The sequence below is a fragment of the Sturnus vulgaris genome, chromosome 5 (assembly GCF_052056855.1).
Source record: "Sturnus vulgaris isolate bStuVul1 chromosome 5, bStuVul1.hap1, whole genome shotgun sequence".
NCBI classification, from domain to species: Eukaryota; Metazoa; Chordata; class Aves; order Passeriformes; family Sturnidae; genus Sturnus; species Sturnus vulgaris.
This window is the reverse complement of record NC_142247.1, coordinates 8344412-8356661: the sequence shown is the minus strand read 5'-3', so window position 1 is coordinate 8356661 and position 12250 is coordinate 8344412. Positions and strand designations below refer to the sequence as shown.

The window sequence follows — 12250 nt, the reverse complement described above, 5'->3', positions numbered from 1 at the left end:
TTCAGGCTGATCAGCTGCAGCTCCAAGCAGTGGAAGCACCAAGTGAGGCCCAGATGAGTCTGAGTGGCACAGATGGCAGCACTTGCTGCTGTGTCCCCAGGGATACCCCTGGTGGTATCCCTCCCTTGCAGAATGTGGACTCTACCACACCTCACTTGTGTCCAGGTTGAACTGGGACATGCATTTCAAACCTCCCACAGGGCTGACACTGCTGTTCTGCACTCTGCAGAGATGTTCATCACACTCTTTAGATCTTGCACACCCTTGACACAAATCTGAGTGTGCAACTGAAGGTCAAGCAAAGCTAGCAGAAAGCTCTACATTATTCTGAGATATATAGAGATTTTTGTGGGGTTGGACTTGCAGAGGCAGAAAGTAAATTAAAATTAAGATCCTGGTCAAGCATTTAATGCTCTGATTAAGCACTAGCTGAAGACAAAACAGACAGAGAGAGCTGTAGAAGGTAGGTACTGGCATGTCCTGTGTTAGCTCCATAAAAACATGTAGATGAAAATGTCTATTTCTAGGTTAAAAAAAGAAAAAGGATGCTGTGTTTCATGCAGGTTCTGAACATCAAGATGATCTTACATGTATTATCTGCAGTCTTGACACATGTAGATATATCTACATACATCTGGCCTTTTTTGTGTCCAAGGTGTCTTTCAACAGGAAATTGGTGACACAAGTATTGATTTTGCTTCTCTAATTCTATTGTATTTGATTGAAATTAATTCCAAATTATTTTAGATGTGTAATTTAAGTTGAGAAACAATGAGAATTTACCCGGGAGCTTTCAAGCAGTCAATAGCTTGTGCCTGCTGTATTTTCACTTTGTGATAAAATACATTTTTCTGATTTCATCAGCTCTCTGAGCACACTTTTATAAAGCTTTACTGTGCTGTAATCTTCTGCTAGCTACTTTCACTGTAATTTACTATACCTGTGTTAAGCCAATCCATCTCTAATGACATATTAATACTAACAAAAGCAACACTAATAATGGGTCTGCACTATGTATTTCATGTAATTTGAAAAGAGAAGCAATGAACATATGAGACTAAATCCTACTGTCTTTATTCATTCAGCCATGGCCTTTCAATAGAACAAAATAATATGCAGGATTAAGGTGAGTGGAATTTTACCCTTTCTATATCCAGGCCTCCTGAGGATGCTGCATTTAATTCTATTTGATAATCTTCTCTTTTATTTGCCATTTCACACCACCTGAAACTGCAGCTGCCTGTCAGGAATTGAGTTAGTCTGAGCTTTAGCTATCTCATAGGTAGCTTAGTGCAGTAAAGCATAGGCTCCTCTGCAGAGTCCTTAGGGAGGAGAACTCATTTAGCAGAAAATTATAATTGGGGCTTCCAAGTGGTTCTGGAATCGTCGCTGTATATTTGGATAGAATGATGTATTTTCAAAGCCTCTGCAAGTGTGTAACCAAGCAGGGTAGGCTTTTAAGGATGAAGTAGGCAACCAGAATGCCTTAATTCCTGGTCCCTTTAAAGGTGATAACTGGGAAAACGTGTAAGATGTACAGTCTAGCACTGAGATGCAGCATGCTGGCAGTACGAGGGGTCTGGGGAGGGCTGTTCCCCTTCTGTGCTGCACAGGGATCTCTGCTGGGTCCTTCACAGCAGTGCTGGGAAACGGGGCTGGTGTCTGTGCCAACATGGCCTGTGAGCCACAGGATCCCCACAGCAACTGCAACTACCCTGCAGCCACCATGGGACTGAAACAGAGTCCTGGGATAGGGAAAAATGTGCTAGAAGGAATGAAAATTTGCTGACCTTTTGTTTTGTTAAACTCAGGTTAGAACTGCAAAAATCAACACACATGGGTTATAGACTTTTTTTTCTTGTTTTATTTTGTTTTAAGAAGGGGAGGAGTTGGTTGATGTGGTGGAAAAATCTGAGGCAGAGATTTGAGCTTGGATATTTTCTGCATTATCTTCTCTGTTGGAAGTTTCTCGTAAACCACAGAGATCATGGCAGCCTGGTTCCATCAGATTTCTCTAGTGTGTTGACAAGTGCACCATGATTCTACACAGGACATGGACTTTCCTATTGTTCCCAGTTCTGTGGGAACTGAATTTTACTTATAGTATTCCCATTAAGAACCCAACTGTATCCTTAGGTCTAACTTTCATTTTTCATTTCCTTTGTCTAGTCTTTCCAATTAAAACACGTTCATTTTCACTGGTGGTGAGGCTTATAAGAATGCTCAGCATCAACAGTTTAAGCATTTGAATATCTAAAAATGTGAGAAACACAGCCAATATAAATTATAAAATAATATAATTCTACATTTTAAAATAATTCTACTTAATAATGTATATTTATTATAATTTTAAATTATTAAAATTATTTTATGCTATTTATGTACTATAAATTATACTATAATCTTGGGGTCTCTAGACTCAGTTGCCTTTATGAGAATATTAACTTTGCAATGCTGCATCCAAGTATTTTAAATATCCTACTGTGAGATTTATCCTTTTCCCTTAAAAGACAGTGAGGAAAAATAGTCTTCTCCCTGTTTTGAATTCTTCTTGTTTCAGAAGTACTATTCTGTTTACTGGAAAACAGTTGAAACTTCTTAATTGTCACAATCCTTAGCTAATCTGAGCATGCCTAGAAATGGAAAAGAATTACTACAGGACCATAGGAGACAGGACCCTCTTGTTCTCTTTCTGAACTTTTGATTGTGGTGCTCTGAAAGTTATTTTTCATCAGGTGAGCCCCACAGTGCTCATGTTGCAGGACTACAAGCCTAAATTGCTGCTGCTATGCCCCTGACACTCACTGGTCTCTCCAGATGACAGCTAGAACATTTCATAGTATTTTTTCACAGCTGAAGAGATTAAGACTACAGTGATACCAGGGGAGATGCAGGCTTCCTGATCAAAGCCCATCTCAGTTCAGCTGTGTTGAAGGAACCAAGCAACTGAATTAAAAGACATTTATATTTCAATATAGGCACCTACTTTGTAATAAAACTTTACTTAGTCTACACAGATTTTGTCTAGGATAAAAATTGTTACTGGTTATAGGCCAGGCATACTGGATAAAGTCAGGTCTTGAACTCAACCACATCTTTTGTAACATGATTCTTTTTTAAGATTAAGTTTATATGGCAATGAGCTTTAAATTTTGGATTGTGTGCAGTAAAGACTGCAGCTAAACAAGGGGATGAGTACATGTTTACACTTGATCTAAAATAAGCACATTGATTTTAGGAAATCTGTACTACATTGCTCTCACTACATAGCTGGCTTGGACTTGGATTGGTAAAGGGATTGATGCTCTGACCTGGTGCTTAGTCCTCCAGCTGGTTTTGATGGAAGAGTTTCTGTCCCTGCAGTGAATTGAACAGATGCTGCAATGCAAAACCATCTAAGTTTCAACAGCATTGGACTCTCTACGTGTTACAGCAAATTAAAGAGAAAATCTTGAGAGCAGCTTTGGTACTGTGGGCCTCCCTGAAGAATGCAGAATTTCAAATTAGTATACAAATCTCACTCTAGCTCTCAGTGGCTGGGTAAGTAGGGAAGGAGGAAAATTGCAGGAGCTGGCTGCATTACAGATGTTTTTCCTTCCTGTCTGGAGGAAGGTGTCCTGAGACATAATCTTTAATTGTTTCTGGAATTTTAGAGTCAGGAAAAGATTTTATTTGATGAAAAAGCTTCTGTTGGAATTTTTCTGAAGGTCTTGTTGCTACTATTAATATTAAAAATGAAATGGTTTTGGTTCAGGAAAGGTTCAAAAGAATTGTTGAAGGAGCCTTACAAGATCTTACCATGATTTGGCAAAATGTCCTGCCAACCCACCCACATCTGCAGCTGCTCTGCCAGGCTGCAGTTTAAATTTGCAGCCTCTGGAAGTTCTGGTGCTTCTGTGAGTGCTTTTGGTTTGTGCTGGGTTTTGGGCTTCCTTTTTTTTTTTGCTTTTTTTTTTTTTTTCTCTTTATTTTTTTTTTTTTGAGGGGAGGAAGGGCAGGTAGGCAGGGCTCTGAATTGCAAAAAAATTAAAATGTCACAATATTAAGTCTTCTGTGAAGCTGAATCAGCTTCTGCCTCTGAACTGCTGCCATGATGTGTCCTACAGAGCAGAGAGGAGTGCCCATGTGGATTAGAGCCATGTTAGTCCCCACAGCTGGTTTTGAGCTGTGCTGAAGGATAAAGGGACTGTGAGAGAAGGGCATGGCCTCTTCTCTTTATCCTGCACTCTACAATCCCAAATCTGTTGAGACAGACTTTGCAGAAGTCTATAGGCAAGAGTAGTCCTGCTGATAAATATGTGCATGCTTCAGTGTTCCTTGCATGTTCAGAGCCTTGATTAAAACGGGAAAGAGAACTGATAGCTGACCACAGATCATGGGTACAACAGAAAGCACCTCAGCCTGAGGGCCCAAAGTGCTTTGAAGAAGAAATCAGAGCCAGCTGTAGACATTTTTGAGGACAAAGTTCACTTTCAAACAAGAGGTCGGAAAATGTTTTCTAAAACAACCCTAAAGTTTTCTCTCATCTGCTGAGTTACTAATATTCTGTTTCCTGCCCTGTACAGTCCAGAGCAGTAAATGACTATCCAGAATTTAAGATTTTAACTAACTAACTAACTAACTAACTAACTAACTAACTAACTAACTAACTAACTATTTTAACTAAGCCTAAAATACTGAAGGCAGGGCTTTCCTCTGAGTTGCTTGCCATTTTTGGAGTGTGCAAACCCCGGTGTTCAAGAGGATTGTGTGTTAGAGCAGCATCAATACAGCATATTTCTTTGCAATCACAAAAATCTGTGAGAGTCATTTTGAGAGCAACTGAACTGCCAATGCTACAATACAATGGTAAGTCAACTGTAGAAGATTAGGAGCCAAAACGTGTATTAGCAAAGGTCACTGTTTTGAAGTCTTCAGTGGAGGAGTCATTGAGTAAAATTTTCATCCTACTCTAGTCTAAAGCTAGTGGATGCACAAAGAACAATTGGAATTTTTTTTCCCTTGATCTTTCCCTTCTGGCTCCTTTATGCCTCCACTTCCTAAAACCAAACCCTTTCAGAATGCCACTGCCCATCTCCTTGTGAACACAAGGACACACCACCACCACTTCTAAAACTATTTTGGCAACAGAGTTATCAAACAGGACTTTCAGAAGGTATCCTTTTCAGCTCTGTGTTTCCACAGCTCCTTGTCATCCTCTCCCACATGCTAAGGTATTATCTCAGAGCAGGCAGTAGGCACAATCTTGTTTTGTGAGTTCTCTCTTGCAGCTTTTAAAGGTGTCCCTTATTAATTTCAAGAGAGACTGCTGTAACCAGTCTCCTGTAAAATGAAGGTTATGAGGTTTTATCCAGATCTTTATACATCAAGTCCTTATTCACCTGTTTGAGATGTAACATCCATCTTGGCAAAATATGCTTTTACTTATAAAGGAGGATCTACTCTACTTTTCATGGTGATGGTGGTATTTTCCATCTCTTCATTAATGTTGTCATCTTTCCCTCTCAGTAGTTATAATTCAAGCAGGAGGGAAAAAACCAAACATCTCCATTGCTCTTCCTAGTAAGTCCCTCCTTTCCTGCCACTTTCTAGATGTTAAAGCATTTTTCTGAATGGAAAGCTGTTCATGAGACACTTAGGAGGAAAGAAGCTTATGGACTTGTAGATAGTAATGCTCAGTAAGCCTTATGAGCCTCATGATCCACTGTGTTAAAATAATTACAGGTTTAAGGAAATGCTTTGCATGAATCTTCATCTCTTTTGGCACCCTGGCAATGAAAGGGGAGGGACAGTTGGATGAAGCAGGTGACAAATTTTGGAGGAACGTAACAACACAAAGAGTAGCTGTCCTCAAGCATGAGCTGATACCTCGCTTCAAAGTCTGGCACTGACTTACACCTTTTTTTCCCCAGAATATCCAAATTTACCACTACTTCCACAAGGTACACATACTGTCTCACTGATGGGAGAGTGAGATAAAACTGATTGTGATCTCATCAAAGCTATGGAATAAATGTGCCCTCTTATCTGTTACATCAGCTGCTACATAATTCCCTGTTCCCTCCAATTAGGAAAAAAGAAGAAAAAATATCCTCATCCTCTTATATGCTGAATTTTCTTGTGCAAAACTTTCACTATAGATTATAGTGTACTTTTTTTTGTTGTTGTTTTTTACTTGCATGTACAAGAACAAATCATTGAATTACTTCAGCTGCATGCTGCTACTTGACTTCTGGGAAACTTACATGCTGTATTTTCCTGGAAAGAAGTAATAGAGCATTGAGTATGTGGTGCTATGCGTGTCTATTGCCTGTTAGTTTCAAAAGCTTCCCCTAAGTATGTGTACAAATGCAGAATGGTCTATATTGCTTTGAAGAGCTGGGCTTGCATTGTTCCTTTCTTCCTAATAGAAAGTACTTAAGTAAAGTTTGGAGATACATGGCTCGGGGTTCAAAGTGTAGGTGCTCCCAGAACAAATTCTAGCACTGGATTCCTTGTCCCCTGTCCAAGGGAGCCAGGTCTCTCTCCGTTCTTTGAAGTACAGTTCAGGAAAGGGATGAAGTTAAAAGGATCAGTGTTTATGTGCCTTTCAGGCCTCATGAAAATCCTCATTGAGGAGACAGACAAAATAAGTTCTGTATGTTATTTTGAGAGGTGCTGTATTAATACAGTGAAAAACAAGCCCTGCTACAGTGGGCTTTGACTGCAAATGGACAAGAGGGACAGAAGGAAGGAAGAGAAACAGAAATGGAGAGGTAAAGCAATTGGTTCAGGTTTGCACAGGCTGTTCAGTGACTGCTGTGATTCCCAGCACTATCAATAGCTTGTGCTGCCTCCTGAGGCAGCAGTGGCCCCAATATACAGGTGTTCATAAATAGCAAACCGGGAAACCAAATAATTGTGCAGGAGCTGTCCTGTCTTTTCAAAGCACTTTTGGAATGGTGCATATCTGTGGGAGAAGGTGTTCTGAAGGTGGGAGTACTGTTCTGCAGCCACAATTCTATTTATGCTCTTGCCTGATATGCAGTTTTTCATGGACCTTCTATTCCGTAAAAAGATGGCTCCTAATAAAACATACCTCTTTTATTATTAAGCATTATTATTATTTAATTGGGAAAGTCCCCAAAGCTTTAAGGGCATTAGTATGGAAGAACACTAGAAGCCAATTAACATGCTGCCCAAAGGTTTTTAGGTAGAGCAAAGTACTTTAGTACTCCACCTGCAGCCCGAGTAGCTCTTACCTATCCCCCTTACCCAGAGCAGGTTTACAGTCATGAATCTCCCTTTTACTGTCCACATTGGAAGAAGCTGCTTAGTCATTGCTTCTAATATTAAATTTCTCATAGAATCATTTGTGGAATTGATATAGAGATGATGTTAGATTATTATGGCAGAACGATTATTATGACAGGAACGTAATTACGGGTGGAAAAGGTGGAAATCCACAAGGATCCCTTTTCTAAGATGTGTCCTTTAGCAAGGAGGACTCTGAAAAGAGCTATCTGGAAATATTCAGCCTGGCATTGTAGACGATATTCTTTGTTTTATGTGATAATCCTGATTTACAGTTCAGGCCCTCTTTTGATAAATACAGTAGTTTTGTAATTCCTCATGTGTTCTATCTGTCAGGATCTTGATTTAAGGAAATACACAACAAGCTCGCTAGAAGATGGACACTGGATCTGAATGATCTTTAGCTTCCAGTTGTATGCCACCCTCAGAGTATGTGAGAGCATATATAGACAATGTGAGATTTGGGTCAAGGGGACTTCCTTTCCTGAGTACAGTTACAGATATAGTATAACTATAATATATAGATATATAGTTATATATCTATAACCACACAGGTGTTATTGACCATAAATGTATAGAGTCAGGCACAAGTGTGGTGATTTCTGAAACTCAACAGATGCAGCTAACATGACACTGACGCATGGCAGAGAGCAAGTCACCAAGGCAGTAAAAGTATTTTGTTGCTTTAGCAAACTTCTTTACTGCACTGTGGCTTTTAAAAAGTTGAGGTAGTTGGTTTTTAGACAATTCTAGTGGATTCCTTCCCGAAATACAAACTTCTTGGATTATTTATCCCATGACAAATTTTACTATTATTCCATGAAATTTAATGAAAAGGCCCGTTGTGAAATACTTTAAAAGAAACAAATAGGGGGGAAAAAAAGAATATCTATCCTGACTTTTCACCTAGGACCAAAGTCCTTGTTCCAGACTCTTGGAAAAGGACGGCGCTGGGGCGGCTGCGCCGTGAGGTGGCGCTCCAAGGCCCCGTGTGCTCCCTCCGGGGCCGGGCGGCACGGACGCGCCGTGGGGTATCCATGGAAGAGCCGGGCATGGAATCCCCGCTGCACCTCCGCCGGGTCACACACACACACACACACACACACACACACAAATAAATAAGCGTCCGGATTTAAAATAGCAATAGCCCTAACCCTAAGGGATTAAGGACGGGAATGCCCAAAGTAGAGGTGTAAACACGCGGAAAGCAAACAGCTCTGGCACCGCTCGATAGTGGTTTAGTTTTATTGGAGGGTAACGACCGTGGTGTGGAGTTTTACTAAGCACGCAGCTGGGCTGAGCAACTTTTCTTACATTTCCTTCCCATCTCTTCAAGCTTAAAAGTATTTACTAGCATTACTTTCTGGGCAAGTATGTTGTACTGATATACACGTACATTTGGGAGGAACTTGTCCAAAAGAGGCATCTAAGGCTATGATGGGGTGTGTTTGTCTGCCACGACAGACAGCCAGGCTCTCAGGGGAATTAGGAATTGAAACAACCTAAAGTAGCAAAGCATTTCAGCAGTGGGGAACCTGTGAAAGAAAGGTGTAAAGCCAAGAGGGGCGGCACGGCCGTAACAGGGATATCTGCCAGCTATTTCAGTCCTTTGAAGACAGTATGAAAAAGTTTAGGGTCATGGAACCTGCCTCGGAGGGCAGAAATGTCTCATGTTTGGGTTTAAAAGTGAAGGATTTTCGCCTCCAAGGTGGTAGTGACAATGACACTCTCATGGCTGTCTGCAGCGATTTTGGGGAGAGCATCTCCGCCGGGCCGGGCCGGGCCAGGGCCGCAGGGATCATTCACGGAGCTGTGGCTGGCCCGAGTGAAGAGCTTGGAGGAGCAAACCTGGGGCTGGAAAGGAAGCGAGCGGCTGGTGATGACCCGGGGCAAGCGGGAGCGGAGATAGCCGAAGCTAGGAGGTAGGCAGGGCAGAGGAGAGTTTAAAAAAAAAAAAAAAAAAAAAAAAAAAAAAAAAAAAAAAAAAAAAAAAAAGAGTTGTCTTTTAGCCTGAACCCGAGAAGGGGGAAGGATCCCTGGCCGCGGTTGCCACGGAGATGGGCAGTGTCCGCTGGCCTGTCTGCCCTCACAGCCACGGCGTGGGGGTGTCCGTCTGTCTGTCCGTCCGTCCGTCCGTCTGTCCGCCCGGCCCCAGCCGCGGGGGGGCGCAGCGCGGACGGTGGCCATGGTGCGGGGTCCCTGCCGGCCCTACCTGTCGGGGCGGCAGCGAGCTGAGCCGAACCGAGCCAGCCCGGGCCGCAGGCACCGCCCGGGCAGGGACCGGCTCCCCGCCGGCCCAGCACCCCCTCCCCGGGGCGGCGGGGCGCGGGGGCGGCTCTGCCCCCGGCCCGCCCCGGCACCGGCACCGCCCCCGCCGCGGGAGCCCCGGCGAATCAGCGGGGCGCTGTCAGGGCGTCAGCGCCGGCGGCTCCGCGCGGCCGGCCCCGAGCGCGTCCCTTATCGCAGACAGGCACCGGGGATCGCATCATTATCATGGGCACTGTTTGCTTTTCGCGGCGCTGCTGTTTGCTTTTCGCTCTCGCCTGGGCCGGCAGGTTGGCGGGAGGCAGCGGGGGCGCAGGTAAGAAGAGGGGGCTCCGCCGCCGTGCCGCCTTCCCCCGGCGCGGGCGGCGCGGAGCCGCGGCCCCGGGGGGACCGTGTCTGTCCACTCTCCTCTGCCCGCTGTAAGGTGCTCAGGGGGAGGTCACTTCTCGCTGCTCGTAGCGCCGAGGGTGTTGGAAGTTGCGGTGGGGAGGCGTTTTCTCGCGTGTTTGACACAGCCGGAGCCGAGGGATTTCTGCAGGGAGAGATGGGGAAGAAAAAGTTACTTTCCTTGAGTGCCTACGAGATAAGTCTGTGCCGAGCCCTGGAGACTCCGCAGAGCAAGCATTAGCTGGGATATCTTCACAGGTTTTCCCTGTCTGCGCATTAACCCAGAGACCTGGTGTTTTTAACAGCGGCGCTCGTATCAGGTTAATAGCTGTAATTATACTTCGTCTTTGCTTCGGTGTTTAAAAGAAACAAACCAAAAATCAAACACCCCCTCAATCCTATCTGCTTTGGAATGTTGCAAGCCCAAAGTGATTTCTGAAAGAAATGTATGCAGGTTTTGAAGTTGTGCGAGGAGAAATCTTTTAAGGTGAAGTATGAGTGGAGGCAGGCGCGGGGGGGGGGAGGGTGTGGAAAAAAAATCTCTGTTGCTCGGATAGAGGAGTTTAAATGTAACAAAATGAACGAAGTCAGCCTAAAAGTTCTTAAAAGTTCGAGTAATGCAATGTGAGATGTGGAGCAGAGCAGGGGCTCATACTTGGTTTTGCCCTTTCATTTGACTCATTGGCATTCACGCCTGACTCCCAGGCATCCTCTGGTTGCTGTGAAATGTCCCTCTTGGCTCAATGCAGTTTGAATTTTTGACGGCATTATAAAGAGTCCAGCTGTCACTTTTGCTGATCTTGATGGGAGATGGGTGCCGGTTTAATGACTCAAAAGTATGAACCAAAGCGTTAAAAAAAAACCAGAGCAAACTCCCCAGAAACTTCTTTTCTCTTTGTGCTTGACTGAATCTGTGCCTGATCTGGGCAACACCTAAGCTAATTCACGTAAATCATAGCTAGATCTGAACTGGCTCACTGTTAAAAATAAACGAATGGACAAGAAAGAAGGCAGCAGATTACAGCAGCTTTGCCTTAGTCCGGAAAAACACGACGCTCGGTATTCTGTTCCCCTCTTTCTTTAAAAAAAAAAAAAAAAAATCTCTACAACAACAATACAGAGTCCGGGCAATTCCCTCTCTGGGATTCCAGAGGTGCCCCGCGGGGCCGCCCCGCTCTGCACCTCTCAGAGAAGTTCTCTGCGGTGTGCCATGCTACAATGTCTGCTTATTCTCCGCTCTCTAAAGAGCCCCCTCCTGTTCCCGGTGACTTTGAAGGATCCGTGTGTTATCACTGGAGATGGCTGAGTGAGCACTTCTGAAACAATTAGCGTTAGGATTTCAGGCTAACAATAAAAACCGTTTTCACTTTAGTGCACCTTTTTGAGGATCTGTGAATGTAATTGGCATGAAACCGACTGGCCGTGCCTCTGTGGATGCCCGCCCGCCTCCCTGCGCAGCTGCCCTGTCCCCTCGCTCCTTGCTGACCACAAAGCGGGGGCTGTGCTCTGTGCAGCTCTGCGGGTCCCTCTCCGCTGCTCCCCCGCTTCCCTGCCCTTCCCGTGTCCTCCCGGGAGCCCCCGATGGGGCAGTGCCGTGAGGAGCCCGGTGCGGGGTGCGGGGTTGGTACCGCGCTCGTGGCCCGGTCCGGTCCGGCCCGGTGCGCGGTGGCACCGCAGCCCCTCGCGTCGGGAGCGGCCGTGGGCAGGGCGGGGGCGGGACAGCTTAGGCACGGCTCCGAGTGTTCCCAGCACATCCCATCCCTGGATAGGTCGGGCTTGGGGTTTTTTTTTTTTCCCTATGTTCACTTCATTAACATTCCCACGACCACCAGATCTCGACTCTGTCTCATCCTCCTCCCTCCCCATCCTCTTTAAGTCTAGGGGATAGAACGAATGCCCGTCACTGAAATGTTTGCTTCCTACTCTGAAAACAAGAAAAGCGGTCTGGGTCTCCCCTTTCAGAGTCAGACTTATCCAGTAAGGCACCACCACGACTGCTGGGACTTTTTTCCTCCTAAATGAGTGTTAGTCCAAGTAGATGATGTTATTGCAGGTTGCTTTCCTCTGCTTTACCTTACCGAGTTTCATATGGGCTTCCATGTATTTATTTTTTTGCTTCTCAGTCAAAAGTATTAATGTGGTTTTGCTTCTCAAATATTTATTTTTTCCATTCCCCCACCAGCATAGTTTATTTAAACTAGGGTCTGTCTTTATAAATTAAGAAAATCTCTGTGTCTGAACATGCAAGTGGTCTTTTTTTCTCCTCTTATAGGTAATTTAAGCATTCTCTTGTTTTACTAAGATA

The 12250-nt window shown here is 44.3% G+C and overlaps 1 protein-coding gene across 3 annotated transcripts in view; it reads left to right on the top strand.

Annotated features, from left to right (window-relative positions):
* The first annotated feature begins 9722 nt into the window (after positions 1-9722).
* Positions 9723-12250, top strand: part of SCUBE1 (signal peptide, CUB domain and EGF like domain containing 1) — a 190390-nt gene continuing 187862 nt past the window's right edge. For 2 of the 3 annotated variants that reach the window (XM_014881079.2, XM_014881070.2), the window contains exon 1: positions 9723-9874. In XM_014881079.2, the coding sequence (XP_014736565.2) occupies positions 9787-9874 (88 nt within the window). In that variant the 5' untranslated portion in view covers positions 9723-9786. The remainder of the gene's footprint in view (positions 9875-12250) is intronic. The other variant, XM_088164796.1, reaches the window with a different exon arrangement.